This window comes from Schistocerca cancellata, chromosome 9 (assembly GCF_023864275.1).
Source record: "Schistocerca cancellata isolate TAMUIC-IGC-003103 chromosome 9, iqSchCanc2.1, whole genome shotgun sequence".
NCBI lineage: Eukaryota > Metazoa > Arthropoda > Insecta > Orthoptera > Acrididae > Schistocerca > Schistocerca cancellata.
This window is the reverse complement of record NC_064634.1, coordinates 152,238,269-152,256,590: the sequence shown is the minus strand read 5'-3', so window position 1 is coordinate 152,256,590 and position 18,322 is coordinate 152,238,269. Positions and strand designations below refer to the sequence as shown.

Here is an 18,322-nt window from a genome sequence, read left to right as displayed (position 1 = left end):
AACAGAACTACTACAATACTTATTTGCAATGAACACATCACTAAACACACACACACACACACACACACACACACACACACACACACATACACACACACACACACACACACGAAGTCAGATGGTTCTACTGAGAAATTCATCAATGGAGTAGAAGGAGTTGGCCAGAAATAAATCCTTTAGGCTTCTCTTAAACTGAATTTCATCGGTTGTTAAGCTTTTTATGGCTACTGGCAAGTTATTGAAAATGTGTGTTCGGGAATAGTGCACACCATTCTGTACAGTAGTAAGTGACTTTAAATCCTTGTGAAGATTATTCTCATTTCTAGTACTGACTCCATGAACTGAGCTGTTGGTTTGAAAAAGTGATACATTTTTAATGGCAAATATCATTCAGGAATAAATATATTGGTAAGCATTAGTTAGTATCCCTAGTTCCCTAAACAGGCCTCTGCAGGGTGTTCTTGAGTTCAGACCACATATAACTCTTATTGCACGTTTTTGTGCCCAGAAAACTTTAGCTTGGCTTGATGAATTACCCCAAAAAATAATCCCATATGACATTATGGAATGAAAGTAAGCATAGTATGCCAGCTTTTTAATTTTTATATCCCCTATGTCTGACACAATTCGCATTGCAAATAGAGATTTGTTTACATGCTTCAGCAGTTCTGTACTGTGCTCCTCCCAGTTGAATTTATTATCAAGCTGTAATCCCAAGAATTTAATACTGTCCACTTCTTATATCTGTTTGTCGTTGTATGTTAGATGTATACTCATGGGACACTTCTTACAAGTTCTGAACTGCATGTATTGTGTTTTTTCAAAGTTTAGTGACAAAGAATTGGCTAGGAAACAGTGATTAATGTCCGCAGATACTTTAGTAGCCGATCGTTCTACGACTACACTTGATTTGCTATTTGTTACAATGTTTGTATCACCTTGGCATCTAGTAATGTTACTGATGAGGGGTTATTGATATATATACAACAAAAAGTAAGAGTCATAAGATGGAATCTTGTGGGACCCCACATGTAATTAGTTCCCCGTTGGATGACGCCTGATAGCTTGATACATGTCTCTTTCCTAATAACATCCTTTGTTTCCTGCCAGAGATATAAGATTTGGACCATATTACAGCATTTCCTGTTACACCATAATATTCTAATTTACTTAAAAGGATATTGTGATTTACAAAGTCAAATGCCTTTGACACCAGCTGCCTGCAATTTTTTGTCTAATGAATTAAGTACACTTTCACAGTAAGTGTAGATAGTATTCTCAATATCAGATCTCTTTAGAAATTCAAACTGCGACTTTGACAGTATGTTATTTGTGATAAGGTGGATATATAGCCGATTATGTATTACCTTTTCAAAAAATTTTGAGAAGGCTGGCAAAAGTGAAATTGGGTGGAAATTTGATGCTATTTCTTTATTCTATTCTCAAACAGTGGCTTAACTTTGGCATATTTCAACCATTCAGGAAATATTCCACTGATAAACAACTGGTTACACAGATAGCTTAATATGTTACTTAAATCTGAATCACATTCTTTAATCAACTTCGTTGACATTTCATCATACCCACTAGATGTTTTTGATTTTAAATATTTTATTATGATTGACATTACTTCTGCTGGGATAGTGAGGTTCAAATCCATATTGTGGAAGTTACTAGAAATCTCTGGTCTGAGGTATCCCATGCCAGCAACTACAGAACCTGGCTATCCCATATTTTCAGTAACAGTTATAAAATGTTTGTTAGAAAGTTGTGCAACACTATACACATCTGTCACCAACATATCATTTACTCTTAATTCTATTTGCCCCTCTTAATGTCTGGTTCTACCGGTCTCCTCCTTCAGTACATCTCATATTGTCTTTATTTTGTTACCTGGTATGACTATCTTTTCCTTGTATTATATTTTCTTTGATGTCTGTGTTACAGTCTTTAATATTTTGCAGTATTACTTGTAATGTGCTATAACATCAACATCAGAACTGTTTCAGATTGACAGATACAGTTTTATTTTTGTTTTACCAGATACGCCAATGCCTTGAGTAACCTATGGCTTCTTTGTAGACCTTGCTCTAATGTGGGTTAGTTTTGAGGGAAAACAGTGTTCAAATAAGGTAAGCACTTTATTAGCAAAAGTATTATATTCTTCATTCATGTCACGAGCACTGTAAACATCACTCCAGTCAATGTCTCTGAGGAGTGTCCTAAAATAATCCATTTTTGGCTTATTGATTACCCTCTTGAGTTCAGATATAACAGATTTTATATCCTGTTCAACATTAACAGAAATCAGAAAGACCTGTATGTCATGGTCTGAGAGGCCATTGACTTTTGGTTTTGTAATATAATTTTCTTCATTGGATTTTTCTATGAATATATTATCAATGGCTATTTTTGAGCAATTGGCTACACAAGTTGGAAACTTTACAGTGGGAATTAAGTTGAATGATAGTGTTACCAACTCAGGTATGTTATTTGGATAGTCTTTAAGGAAATCTACGTTGAAGTCACCAGCAAACACTATTTCTTTGTTTTTGGTTGTTAAATGGGCAATTACAGCTTCAAGATGGTTTATGAACAAATTAAAGTTACTTGCAGGTGCTCAATATACACTTAGTATTATGAAGGATTTTTGTGAAATTCTACTTTTGTTGCACATGCTTCCATACGCTGTTCTAGGCAAAATTCATGAATGTCTATGTTCTTAAATTTATGACCGTTTGTGATAAATGTGGCCACACCTCCTTTGTCCATTTCTGCTCTACAAAAGTGAGATGCTAACCTAAATCCTGTAACACTTAAAAGTTCTATACCAGTGGTCACATTATGTTCAGAGAGGCACATTATTAATTTCAATTAATAATTTTGTTACCATAAGCCATTCTTTTCTTTGTAGGGTATGTGACAAAAAGCTGTGCATTGCTTGGGACTATTAATGTGCTACAATGTGTATTCAAATCTCCATCGATTCTAAACTTGTGTGAAGGATGATTCTTGGCTAATTTCGAGCCATCTTGAAGTTCTTCTTTTACTATGGTTGTATGTAAAAAATATACTGCTACTTGAGATACAGACCTCCATTATTATGCTGTTATGATGTGTCCTTACCAGACATACCTCTTTTTTGCTTGGATACTGTATTTAATGTCATAGCAGACCAGGTAAGGAGACAGTTAAATTTGATCTCTCGGTTTATTAGTTCTCGTTGGAGTATTATTATTAGTATCACTGTTTATAAGTAGTAAGTGTACAGATCATTTTCTGTAAGTTTTCAATCAATAGTGTCATTAAAAATAGCATCAAATATATTAAAATACTGATTCAACATATCTTTCTCTTCTGTTACAATCTTTGCCATTACCATTTGTAATATTATAGTTAATATGCTCATTTAAGTAAATTGTAATCTAAAAATTCTTGTGTGTTCAACGCTATTATCTGATATAAGAGGTGGTCTGAAGGACCACATGGGATCAGATAATTGGTAACTATTAATTCATTCTGAAGTACCATTGTAAAAAATCAAGGATTATGATGTAAGAGAACTATAGCTGACGAATATACAGGAGGATGGTGCTGCTTGATAGCCATGTATCTTATGCACGTTATCAGAATTTCTGTGGACAAGGAATTACATTTGTATGCACTTACAGTACTATGAGGTGATTTAATATATGAAAATAGTAACTTAACTTACTGTCTGCTGTTCTGCCCCAACCAGAAGCAGTGGCTTTATAATCTACAAATGTCTCATTAGCAATCGAATATGAAGGCAGGTCCACTAATTGGATGTACGCTGTAATAATAATAAAAAATATTCATTTGAAGCATAATAACAAGACAATAGCCAGAAAGTGCATATGTCACTTTAAAACACTGTGTACAACTTGTTTCTACCTTTCTGTAGTTTGTGACAGGAGTCCACACTGTACCCAAAGTCAGTTACCTCATTGTCACTAAACCCATTAGCTTTCATTGTTAATTCCAAAGTTTATAATTCTAAAGATGTGGTGAGTAACTGCAAAACTTAGTTAATGTTTAACCTAAGGAAGAGGAATGTAAGAAATGTAAGTTAGGTCTATTGACTTCATTGATTTTTTCATGACCCTAGTACATTGCTGGTATTTTAAATGCAATTTCATAAAGACAGAAGTAAACAAACATCAAACTGTCATCAGTTGCTCAGATATGCAAATTATTGTCATCTCAGCACAATGGAAAAAAATACAATGGTGAACATTAAAATACCAACATCATGAAGGAAGCATCCTATATATGTCAAATTGACATGAGTGTGTTATACACTTGTATATAACCTAGTAGAGATACTATTTTGGACTGCAAAAGATAGAGTAATTCTCATGATCATACATGTTGTATGCATTACTCTTCTCATGAAAAATCCAAGTTTTAGACCTCTTTCTTGTGCCTTAATCCCAATCTCGAAAAAATCGGTAAGAAATGACACTTTTGCCTCAGTAATTTTCTCCCAACAAGTTTTCGGCAAACTTTAAAGTTTCACACAAAACATGATAGAAAATTCGGAACAGCTACTAAGACACAAGGCTGTGAAAATCTGGAAAGATGTTCAGAAATCACAAAAAGTTAGGTAATTAGTAATTCACTTTAATAAATCTTTTGTAGAGCTGGTACACATTGTATAATAACCATTGTTCTAGATGACTTAATTTCGCAAGATTCATACAAAATATTTTTAATCACTACCGATGCATGTCGAGAAATACTGCATTAACAATTGTAGTGAAAGTGAATTTGAAACTGAAAAAGCCTTCCTCAGTCAAAAATAGTACTCCTAAATGTAATATCAGCTTTAAGCAGCTACTTATGCAATACGTAAATGTAGATCATGAGAGTCATTTAATTTCTTGAGAACAAGTATCTCTGAAAAAGTAAAAACACTAATTTCAACACATCTATGTATACTTACATACAATTAAAAAGTAGATCTTAAATTTTATTTTAATTTTATATATATATATATATATATATATATATATATATATATATATATATATATACAAAAAATTATATAGTGCATATTTTTGTATTAATTATAAAACTATTAATTACTGTAAAACTGTAAAATTAATTGTAAAATTTCATAAGTTTCTGTTATTTTCGCTCATATGTTGACATATGCATTCATCACTTCCACCAATTGGCAGTGGATCTCGTAACTCGTCTTCTTCGATGTTGAATCCAACGTCTGATAAATTTCCGTGTAATTCGAACAACAGAGAACATATACAATGGAGAATCGAAGTCCTGCTTTTTTACAGCAGCATTTGCTGCCACAAATCTTTTTGCATTGGCATGAAATCGTGTTAAGCAATACCTGTAGAGCTTGTCTTTTATTCATTGGCGCTGTAGTCACACCGCCAATATCCTTATTCCGGCCCCACTTCAGGATGTTTTCTTCCATAAACTCATCACTGGCTGAACTTGCAGATAAGTTCTGTATGTTTGATAATGAACTTCATCCTTAGCTGGATCTAATGATGATAAGGTCCCATACTCCGAGGAGTGTAGGGGACGATGTGGGAGACCTGCACCACTGAGTAGCCAAGGTCCTAGCGGAGGTGGTTTGCCGTTGCCATCCTCCGACCGTAATGGGGATGAATTATGATGATGAAGACGACATAACAACACCCACTCATCTCGAGGCTGGAGGTAGGCGTGCTAAATTGGATTAGATGTTCGTAGCAGCTTTAGAAAAGCGAAGAAATCGGAGATCGTCTATAGAAGTTTTCAGGACACCTCCATAAAGTTCCACAAGAAAATTTTCAGTTGTTTCCACAATCTTCCGTTTTTGTGCAGCTAGATCTTTCGAAAACAGAATAACTTTAATTGTGGGAAACATCTCTTCCAAGTGTAGTGCAAAATTTATGTTTCCTCTGTCGAAACAGAGTACAGGTGATATCTCAACCAGTTATTGCAAGGAGAAATAGAATGTTGTCAATAACATCTTTATACCTGAAGAACGTTTTGGTGTACAGTGCATCTGCTATGTTACCCCTTATCGATTTTTAAAACCACATTGTCTGGCACTAAAGCCATCATCAAACCCGAAAGATGAATGTTTCTCCCAGCATAAAGAACAGAATCGTGTTCAGAAGAAAATGAAATGGTAGTTTTCACAATCAACACATCTGTATCCTTTATTACCTGCTTGGTTATCATTCGTGTTCGCTGAAGTTCCTTCTGGAGCAATGAAATGAAGCAGGATTTTTTTTCTTCATTTGATAACAATTTATCCATTGGCATCTGCCGAAACATTAACGAGAACTGCCGCACAATATTTTAACCAGAAGCGAACAGCTATTTTGGTGTTTTTTGCTCCTTTTATTTTCTTTTGCGGGATACCCACCGAAGTCAACTACAAATTTTGACCATGATGTCGCTGTGAGTAAGCCACAAATCTTTTTGAAATGGCAGAAATACATTCTTTGCTCTTACCCACTTCTATGTCACTTGGTTAGGGTATCAAGGGAGCGTAAAATCTGGACTTTCTCCCTTTGCGAATGCCTTCCTCAGAAAAAAGTTATAGTGGAACTTGAGAAAGTTTGAACTTGATGTAGTTCTTCAGATCATCAGGCTGCTTAGAGACGATCATCCTGTTGTAAAGCATGAAAATATTCAGAGCTATTTTTCCTTTTTTCATTTATATATGGGTAGAAATTACCGACAGAGAAGCCACTGCATATTTACGTCAGAAAAGCATGTTCTCAAAATTGCTTTTCACAATTCTATCTATTCCAGTTGAAGTCTTCACCATTACTTATTGACATTAAATATTTAATAGTTGGAAAACGATTGTGTCTGGAAAATGGCTGTGTTAGCATATTAACGTCACTGTTGTCCCTTGCGACATGGGAAGATGTCACGTCAATGTGTTTTTCCATAGTACCCCATTCACCCCTGCAGAAGTTCTCAATTTCGTCAGTTGCGTTTTAAAATGCAGCTAACCCTATAGTCTCGCGAGTCCGGTACACCTTGTCCACGAGCCATCTCACCAGAACTCTTTACTGTTTTCATGAGAGTTTGCTCAAATTTCACATCCGTACTAATATTATTCATACTAACATCCATACTAACGTTATAATTACGAAAGTAACACCGTTTGTTACGCTTTCACGACTAAACTGTTGAACCGAGTTTGATAAATTTGGTATGGAGATAGCTCGAATGCTGAGGAAGAGTATAGCCTACTGTAGAGAGTGTGTAGAAAACCATTTTTATTTATTTGAAGGATATAACGCCTCTCCCCATGAACCATGGACCTTACTGTTGGTGTGGGGAAGCGGTGGGGGGGGGGGGGGGGAAGGGATTGCCTGCCTCAGCGATACAGATAGCAACCACAACAGTGGGGTAACTGTTGAGAGGCCAGACAAATGTGTGGTTCCTGAAGAAGGGCAGCAACCTTTTCAGTCGTTGCAGGGGAAGCAGTCTGGATGATTGAGTGATCTGGCCTTTTAACATTAACTAAAACGGTGTTTCCGTGCTGGTTCTGCGAACAGTTGAAAGCAAGGGAAGACTACAGCCGTAATTTTTCCCGAGGACATGCAAATTTACTGTATGGTTAAATGATGATGGCGTCTCTTGAGTAAAATATTCCGGAGACAAAATAGTTCCCCATTCGGATCTGGGTGGGGACTACTCTGGAGGACGTCGTTATCTGGAGAAACAAAACTGAAGTTCTACCGATTGGAGTGTGGAAAATCAGATCCCTTAATAGGGCAGGCAGGTTAGAAAATTTAAAAAGGGAAATGGATAGGTTAAAATTAGATATATTGGGAACTAGCGAAGTTCGCTAGCAGGAGGAAAAAGATTCCTGGTCAGGTGAATACAGGGTTATAAATGCAAGATCAAGTAGGAGTAATGCAGGAGTAAGTTTAATAATGAATAAAAAATAGGAACTTGGGTAAACTGTTACGAACGACATAGTTAACGCATTTTTGTAGCCAAGATAGACACGAAGCCCACGCCTACCACAGTAGTACAAGTTTATATCCCAACTAGCTCCGCAGATGACGAAGAGATTGAAGAACTGTATAATGAGATAAAAGAAATTATTCAGATAGTGAAGGGAGACGAAACTTTAATAGTCATGGGGGACTGTAATTCAATAGTAGGAAAAGGAAGAAAACGAAAAGCAGTAGGTGAATATGGAATGGGGATTAGATATGAAAGAGGAAGCCGCCTGGTGGTATTTTGCACAGAGAATAACTTAATCATAGCAAACACCTGGTTTACGAATCATGAAAGAAGGTTGTATACATGGAAGAGGCCTGGACACACTGGAAAGTTTCATACAGATTATATAATGGTAAGACAGAAACTTAAAACAGGTTTTAAATTGTAAGACATTTCCAGGGGTAGATGTGGACTCTGTCCACAATCTATTGGTTACGAATTGTAGTTTCAACTTGAAGAAACTGCAAACTATAAGAACCACAGGTTGTAAAGAGTTTCAGAGAGACCATCAGGGAACGATTGACAAGAATGGGAGAAAGAAATACAGTAGAAGAAAATGGGTAGCTTTGAGAGATGAAATAGTGAAGGGTGCACGGGATAAAGTAGGTAACAAGACAAGAGCTATTAAAAATCCTTGGTTAACAGAAGAGATATGGAATTCAATTGATGAAAGGAGGAAATAAAAAAATTCAGGTAATGAAGCTGGCAAAAAGGAATACAACCGTCTCAAAAATTAGATCGCCAGCAAGTGGAAAATGGCTAAGCAGGGATGGCTAGAGGACAAATGTAAGTATGGAGAGGCTTATCTCACTAGGGGTAAGATAGATGCTGCCTACAGGAAAATTATAGAGACCTTTGGAGAAAAGAGAACTACTTGTATGAATATGAAGGGCTGAGATGGAAAAGCAGTTCTAAACATAGAAGGGAAAGCAGAAAGATGGAAGGAGTATATAGAAGGCCTATCTACACAAGGGTGATGTACTTGAGGGCAATATTATTAAAATGGAAGAAGACGTAGATGAAGATGAAATTGGAGATAACATACTTCGTGAAGAATTTGACAGAGCGTTGAAAGACCTAAGTCGAAACAAGGTCCTGGGAGTATACAACGTTCCATTAGAACTACTGACAGTCTTGGGAGAGCCAGCCCTGACAAAATTCTACCATCTGGTGAACAAAATTTATGAGAGTTCAAGAAGAATATAATAATTCCAATCCCAAAGAAAGCAGGTGTTGACAGATGTGAAAATTACCGAACTATCAGTTTAATAAGTCACGGTTGCAAAATAATAACATGATTCTTTACAGACGAATGGAAAAACTGGTCGAAGCCAACCTTGGGGAAGATCAGCTGGGATTCCGTAGAAATGTTGGAAGACGTGAGGCAATTCTGACCCTACGACTTATCTTAGAAGATAGATTAAGAAAAGGCAAACCTACATTTCTAACATTTGTAATCTTAGAGAGAGCTTTCGCAATAAATAAAAATAAATATTACAGAGTGACAGTCAATGAAATATTGGGAAAAAACGTAAATTAGTTACAAACTACGGTGTGCACACACTTTATGCAAGATGCAAACGTCACTACAGGTATTCGGGTTTAGGTTATGATATGTTCGATATGCCTACCATCATTGACGATGATGTGGTGCAAACGAATAGTGAAATTCTACATGTCCCGCTGAAATGTCGGAACATCGATGCTGTCGATGAGCCGACCGGTGACCGAGCTGTTCTAGGAGCTTCAGTCCGGAACCACGCGGTTGCTACGGTCGCAGGTTCGAATCCTGCCTCGGGCATGGATGTGTGTGATGTCCTTAGGTTAGTTAGGTTTACATAGTTCTAAGTCTAGGGGACTGATGACCTCAGATGTTAAGTCCCATAGTGCTTAGAGCTATTTTTGCTGTCAATGACCTCCTGAATGGTTGTTTCCAGCTCATCAATGGTTTTGAGGTTATTGCTGTACACCTTATCTTTAATACAGCCCCACAAAAAGGAGTCGCATGAGTTCGGATCAAGAGACTATGGCGGCCAGGAGAGGCTCATGCCAGTGGCCTCTCGCTAACCCAGAGCCAGAATGCGGTCCCAAAGTGCTCCTCCAGAACATCAAACACTCTCCTGCTTCGACGGGATCGAGCTCCATCTTGCATGAATCACATCTTGTCGAAGTCAGGGTCACTTTCGATAATGGGGATGAAACCATCTTCCAAAACCTTCACGTACGGTTTGATAGTCACCGTGCCACCAAGGAATATCGCACCGATTATTCCGTGACTGGACATTGCACACCATACAGTCACCCGTTGAGGGTGAAGAGACCTCCCGATGGCGAAATACGGATTCTCAATCCCCCAAATGCGCGAATTTTGCTTATTGACGAACCCATCCAAATTAAAGTTGGCTTCGTAGCTAACATAAACCATATTAATTCCCATCACGCCCCGCGGTTAACCGTACAGTTTGAACGTCCTAACGTAAACCGTTCAGAACATATGACGATTTTATATCACATTGTTCAATAATTGATACACTGTACATTGTTTATAAATTCATTTAGTCTGAATGTGAACCAATTTAATGGCTGAACCGTAATGAGAGTTTTAAAGAGGGTTGAATAAGTTGTGAGGTGGTGCATTAAGCAACCCTGTATTGTTTGGTAACGACGCCGTCGGACTAAGTGAGTGAGTGCCTGAAGTTAGTTAGAATCAGAATAAAATGTTTACCTGTACTCTTGGAAAAATCCATGGCCAAAACAGTGCCTCCAGTAAGCACATAATCTCAATCACACATATCTAACTTCCTTCATGCATTCACGCTTTAACAAGTTTTGAGGACAATTGCATCAGCCAAAAATTTAAAGAAACGGCATGAAGATGTAATGTTATGAGACCATTTCTCCCAAGTCTGTCCCATAACTAAATAAAACCAGAGTTAAGAGGGCCAATAATATCGAGCTATCTACTTATCGAAATAGTTTTGTAGAGTTCACTCAACGTTATTGCCATAATTCTACAAACATTTAAAATAAAATAAAAATACATATGACTCTGCAACCAGCAGTATGAGTTGATGTTATCATTAATTCTATGACCCTTGAAGACTATTCAGTCAGGTACATGAGCTCACCTTCTTGGTTGTATCAAAAGATATGTCATAAGCTGATCTTATTTTTCCACTCAGGGGACTGAAATGGTACTTCACATAAGCTAAAACCACAAACGGACAGCAAACTAACTAGACACTTAATGATTACTTCATGAGGATAAGCTCCAATAACTGCAACAAGTTCCATCTTAAGCGTGTTACCAACAGCACAGTCGGAAAATCCATAGTGTATATCAAACCAGCATCTACGTGACACAATGTCGTCACAGTAACCAGTCAACATACACTCCTCAAATTTAACACTCATGTCTGAACAAAACAGATATCTGATACAACAATAACGTGTACTTCTGTCCTTGTATGCACTCGTTACATTATCACATCGTTCTTTCCAACCATAGCTTCCTCATTTAGAGCTATTAGCAGGTGCAGTCTACCTACATTTCTCTCCCCCAGAACACGCTATATCACAAAATTTCACTTTTCTACACATTTAAAAGTGTTCATGAGTGATACTATCATTACTAGGCAGCAGCAGCAACAACAGTAGTAGTAACAGTACTGGTAGTACTAACTTTATTAGTTTTTAGTGATTGTTTTTATTCACATTGTCCCTACATGCAATCCAGTCATTTCATTTGTATTAAAAGCATTTGATTACTGTTTGTCATATTAAAACTATCATTATTTAGTAGGTAACTAAGATGAAAAAAATACTTGTGTGAGACACCCTAGTCCGATGTGACTGATATGGCCAGTTGAAATATACAAATAAATAAATAAAACCAAAGAAACAGAAGAATCATATCTTCCGTCGAATGTAAACTTACAGCTTAGGGCTACTTCGGGTTTCAGGAGGACAACAGCCACGTCATGTTTGAGAGACACGCTACTGTAGGAAGGGTGGACTACACCCTCGCGGCTGTTAATTTGCTCCAAGTTGTCCCCCCAGTCGAAGAAGAGCCGTTTGATGGTCCCCAGCGTCACTTGAAACGTATCGAAACTGTACAAGGGAAACAAATGACCAGAGACAGTTTTAAAAAAATTATAACCGAATCCTATATTACAAATAAATGTATAGTGTGTTACAGCAGAATCGAGAGGAAAAATTTAGCACCACAGAGAACCAGAGAAAGAAAAAGGCTTCCAAAAGTACCAGAAAGACTAGAGTCATAATGCGAAAACGAATTTTGCAAGTGTCTGAACATCTAATGGGGATAGTAGAACAAATGGGTAGATGAGATGAAGAAGGACATGGGAGAGATTAGTACCATAGTAGAGATAGTATATAACAAAAATAAAGACTAGAGGTGCAATGAAGATATCAGAATTTTATTAGATTACCAACATGTTGGTAATAATTCGGCCAGAATAATGTGTGAAATTTGGTATGTGAAATTTGGAACGTTGGATTTCTTGGCCGACATAAGCAGATGCGTGATTCGACGAAAGGGGCTTTTGCGGTCAGCGACGCTCGTCAAAATAAGAATAGTATCCAGCAGCTAAGCGACGGTTTTTGCTAAGGAAATTGCAGTACAGGATGAGCTTCTAGCCAGCTGCAACCATGGTCCAATATACGAGATGTATGCAATGGTGGCTTCTGCTACAGTATGGAAGACGGCTACATTCAAATACTTTTTAATTCTGTGATAATTCAGTGTTTCATCATAGCGCAGATCCATACGTACCAGCATACTCAACGCACTGAGGTGGAACTATTGAGAGAATATTATTACAAATATCACTAAAATCAGGGAAGTTATATTATCATAGTAAAAGCCATTTAAAATTAAAAAACTGCTAAATGCTTTATAAGCAAGGTATTGGACGATAACTTAGGACTCCAAACGTCATCCCTGAAAGCCACGCATCTGTAGACAATTTTTTTGAGTTATTGTGCTTCTTACATGAGAATGGTTGCATCGACACGGCATTATCATTTAGAATATGGATGTACGTATGTTGTTATATCTTTTTGTTATGTAAATGTGTTACACCATCTGATACTCCACACTAACACAGCAAATGAAAGTAGTGTGGCGATTCCCAAGTCACGCTTTATTAACTGTTTCTGAATTATGTAACTAAAAGGTTAGTAGTCCAACGTTAGAAAAACCCTTGTAACTTAAAAACGGAAAATTATTCGTAAGACAGTAGGCATGCTTATTCACATACAGAGATATGTAAACAGGCAGAATATACCGTTGCGGTCGGCAACCATTATATAAGAGGACATTTGTCTGCCGCAGCTGTTACATCGGTTACTGCTGCTACAATGACAGCTTATCAAGATTTAAGCGAGATTAAACGTGGTGTTATAGTGCACAAGTGATGGGACACAGCATCTCCGAGGTAGCAATGAAGTGGGGATTTTCCCGTGATACGATTTCAAGAGTGAACCATGAATGTCAGGAATCTGGTAAAACATCGAATCTCCGACATCTGTCCGGCCGGAAAATGGTCCTGCAAGACGAGACTGAAGGGGATCGTTCAACTTGACAACAGTTGCAACCGTTCCACAAAGTGCTGCTGATTTCAGTGCTGCGCCATCAACAAGTGTTATCGTACGAACCGTTCAACGAAACATCAACGATATGGCCTTTCGGAGCCGAAGGCCCACTCGTGTAACCTTGATGACTGCATGACACAATGATTTACGCCTCAACTGGACCTGTCAACACTGGCATTGGACTGTTGATGACTGGAAACATGTTGCCTGATCAGACGAGTTTCGTTTCAAATTGTATCGAGCGGATGGACGTGTACGCGTATGGAGACAACCTCATGAATCCATGGACCCTGCATGTCAACAGGCGATTGTTCAAGCTAGTGGCGGCTCTGTAATGGTGTGAGGCGTGCTCAGTTGGAGTGATATGTGACCCTAGATACGACTCTGACAGATGACATACACGTAAGCATCCTGTCTGACCATCTGCATCCATTCATGTGCATTGTGCGTTCTTGAGCAATTCCAACAGTACAACGCGACACCCCACACGTCCAGAACTGCTTCGCTTCAGAATGGTTACAGGAACTCTCTTCTGAGATTAAACACTTCCACTCAGTTCCCTCCAGCACTACTTCAGACATTAGTCGAGTCCTTACTACGCTGTGATGCGGCACTTCTGCATGCTCGTAGGGGTCTACACGATATTGGGCAAGTGTATCTCTTTCTTTGACTCTCCGGTGTATGTTTTAACGTGTATTCTTTATTATTTGTTTTAAGCGCTTATGCACTATATCCGTGATTAATTAGTTATGTCTGTACTTTTCTATGCAGACTATTTCGTTTGATCTCTGTAGATCCGGTAAAAATTATTTTTCATTTAAGTCATGTGCCTAATTTGTAAAATCGCTATCACGAAAATGGTGGTCCATTTTATAAACTCTGGGTAAATTATGCTCTTTTGGTGGGGGAGCGAGTGTTCTTGTTCGTGCGAGCATAGAAGCGTTCGCGTATACTTATTCGTGGAATGGCGTTTGGGAGCAAGGAAGGATTCGGGGGAAAGTTGAGCTGGAAGACACTTTCTGTCGAATGAATAGGGGACTTGTATGTCAAGTTTGGTACAGGGTAGGCTTTGGGACCTTTTAGGCGCTAAAGTGTTGGTTTCTTGGCGGCACGTAGACACATGAATGCTTTAATATTCGTTTGCACTTGTAAAATTTCCGAGTGGTGTGGTACTCAGCCTGTACCAATTGCGTGGAACGTTAACATTTTGTGAGCGTCAAATAATGTGCAATGTTGAACTTTAACTTACTAAGATTTCACTTTTCGAATTCGAGCTAGGTGTAGCACGAGAATCTGCTTGAAAATTCGCATGTGTGTTAATATGTTGATTACCTTAAGTGGTTCAAAAATGGCTCAAATGGCTCTGAGCACTATGGGACATAACTTCTGAGGTCTTCAGTCCCCTAGAACTTTGAACTACTTAAACCTAACTAACCTAAGGACATCACACACATCCATACCCGAGGCAGGATTCGAACCTACGACCGTAGCGGTCGCGCGGTTCCAGACTGTAGCGCCGAGAACCGCTCGGCCAACCCGGCCGGCTGCCTTAAGTGAACTTTAAGTATTTATGAGTTGGCAAACAAGCTGTGTTCAGTTAACCGGAATAGAACTGCGTTTTTCGCATAGCAGTGATATCTACATAGCATTTCGGGATTCTGTCGCAAATTCTAATCACACATACATGCAAGCTTAAATGCATGTGAAAAATAGTTCAGGTTTTAATAATTTATTTTAGGGTTACCATTCTTAACAGTTTCAATGTTTGACTGACTAAATAAATCAGTGCATTTAGGTGAAACCTTATGTTGTCGTCTGCATCAATTTATTCATCAGAAAAACGCTTTTAACAATATGCTTATTATTCAGTCTTATTGCTACTTGTTTGGTTTAATAATTCTCATTATAAGCAATGCAGCGAGTTCAGTTGCTGGGCGTAAAGGCAGAAGTTCATAGCTCGACCCTGTTACTATCTGGACACAACGTTCTAAATTGAGCAGTTCATTGCCGAAGTACCACTCATAAGGGGACTTTATAAACAGTCTTCTCGTGCAGGATTTAGATTAGAAACAGTCCGTAGGCAAGCCATATTTTGCTGGAGGAGCTGCCTGAAAGCAGTGTCAGAACTTCTTCCTGAGGATTAGGGAAACTTAGGTATGAAGGGATCAAGAAATTCTCTAAAGAAAAAGAGAGGTACAAAAGAAAACCTTGATTTACAAACGACTAGGTGTTAGGTGCAATAAGGACAGGAGCAAGAAAACAAAGAAAAGTCTCCAGTTTTACGAAACTTTGTGCACAATGTTACAGATCATGTAAAAGGAGATAAGTATTAATGATTTGGAGCTGAAACAAACCGATTCATATTAGAAGAACAAAGATGTGAAATCATTAGTTTAACTCTCTTGCAGTTGTGTAAACGGCCAAAAGTAATTTGATATAAGTCAGTTCGACTCTGCATTTGTAACCAAACAACAAACCAAGTAATAATGCATAGTGCTAAGACTCAGGTAAAATTTACATCGTTCATATGTTTATTATGCTCTTCATTTCTGTTCATCCACTGGGAATCCACATCCGCACTAAAACAGCTGTTAGATAATTAGAGTGCTCTCGCAGTCATTTACATGTAATAGTAAATGGAGAATCCAGGAGAAGGGATGGATGGGAGTTCGCAGCCTCCAGCCGCACAGGACATTGTGGTACCGAACAGGGCATTGTGGTAATGCAGCAGTGAAAGCTGTAAACTTGTGTCGGACCGAGACTCGAACCCGGATTTAGCGCTTCTCATGAGATGTTTCCTTAACTACTTTGGCCGTCTGGACACGTTCCCTGACCGTCTCAAACTGCCAACCTGTCGCCCACTGCAATGCAGCCGCCTCATCACGAGTGGTGTCGTTCTGTCGGACGTGCCAGCAGAACACATGTCACTCAGAGGGTTCTCTCATTCATTAATTGGTTATGAAAGTAATAATTAAAAGAGTGTCTCCAGATTACTATCTCTCATTCTGCCGGTAGACTTCGCATAGAGGGACACATTGTCTTCCATGTTTGTCAGAATGTCTTGAAACTGGCTCATCCTTTAATGTAGTTTCACTTGTTCTGAGCCATTACGCATTATATGAATACGTCGTATGTAATAATTTTCTTCCCCTACCTGTCGATTTTCTCCCTTTCTATAATAGTTGTCGATGTTTACGATCTCTATGGTGGCAGGTGAAGCTGGCTGTGAAAAATGATAGTTCTCTTCCTAGGACGTGGCCCCTGTGGTTTGGTCGCAGGTGTTAAGTTGTGACCCGTCAAAGAAACAAAACTGGTCGCATAAGTCTTTATTCCGTAACAATTACATCGGTGGTGACATCCGAAATGCCGCCAAAGGGCCCTGTGATGTAGGCGGCCACAGCCAGTGAAGTGTGCGGACATTGGCAGTAGCCCCTCAGAAGCGCGGCGTGTTTCGGACGTGGTCGGGAGATAGCGACAGTTGCCAAGGTCATACAATGAAGGCTTTCACGACCGGATGGTACTGTTGTTGATAATTCTTCCTGGTTATATGGCCATGGTCCATGGAATTCTTCTATTCCTAACGTTTCGTCCAATACTACATTGGACATCTTCAGAGGTATGGCTGGTCCTGCTGAGTCCTGCAGACCTGCAGTCCTGCAGGACTCAGCAGGACTAGCCATACCTCTGAAGATGTCCAATGTAGTATTGGACGAAACGTTAGGAATAGAAGAATTCCATGGACCACAGCCATATAACCCAGAAGAATTATCAACAACTGTTGCCAAGGTGCTGCTGTCAACACAGCGGCAGCAGGCACAAACCCATAGGTGGTGCCAGGTGGCGAGCAATGGATGGGCAGTACATGGCCCAGCCTAGCACCACTGATAAGCTCAGCGTCACTGGGTCAGGCAGGATCAAACCACGAACTCCAATATGGATTATGTCACTGTCGTGTGCCAACACTGAGCAATGGATTGGGGGGGGGGGGGGGGGACAGCAACAGTCACAGTCATATGTTCGCACAGGCTGACAAACAGCGACAGTATTCGCCATGCTCGGACAGTGAGAGGTGGGTAATATGTGGCACAGACTCGAAGCCATGGCCCAGAGTTTAGAGACACCAAGTCCGCACATTCGGACTCAGCAGAGGCAGTAGTCTGCAGTTATTGACAGTAGAGTCTGGTGGTACCAGCTTGCTGGGTCATCTCAGGTGCCATATAGTCATGGACATCTGCTAATGACTAGTGGCTGGTGGTGACTGCAGAACTGAGAGTCTACGTTCGTCAGTACATACACAGGCTGGGCTGCCTAGTGTTCCTCCAATGGCAGCGCTCCAAGCCTCTATATCAGCCGGTCGAAGTGGCCTTGCGGTTCTAGGCGCTGCAGTCTGGAACCGCGAGACCACTACGGTCGCAGGTTCTAATCCTGCCTCGGGCATGGATGTGTGTGATGTCCTTAGGTTAGTTAGGCTTAACTAGTTCTAAGTTCTAGGGGAATAATGACCTCAGAAGTTGAGTCCCATAGTGCTCGGAGCCATTTGAACCATTTGAACCTCCATATCATAAGGGGTCAGAGTTTCTGGGTGTAATCGTTGGGCGATTATGACACCGGTCTTTCTGTAGTGCCAGTGCCACTGGTAGGCCAGTCGTTGCTGTCATGTGTCACATCTTCGCCTTTCATAAACACTGAGTGG

General features: G+C 39.3%; 1 protein-coding gene across 1 annotated transcript in view; it reads right to left on the bottom strand.

Annotated features, from left to right (window-relative positions):
• LOC126101248 (transmembrane protease serine 9-like) overlaps window positions 1-18,322 on the bottom strand; it is a 302,414-nt gene that overhangs the window by 72,824 nt on the left and 211,268 nt on the right. Inside the window, exons 7-8 of the mRNA XM_049911935.1 lie at window positions 11,951-12,123; window positions 3,716-3,814 (exon numbers count right to left, since the gene is read on the bottom strand). Of these exons, the coding sequence (XP_049767892.1) occupies window positions 3,716-3,814; window positions 11,951-12,123 (272 nt within the window). The remainder of the gene's footprint in view (window positions 1-3,715; window positions 3,815-11,950; window positions 12,124-18,322) is intronic.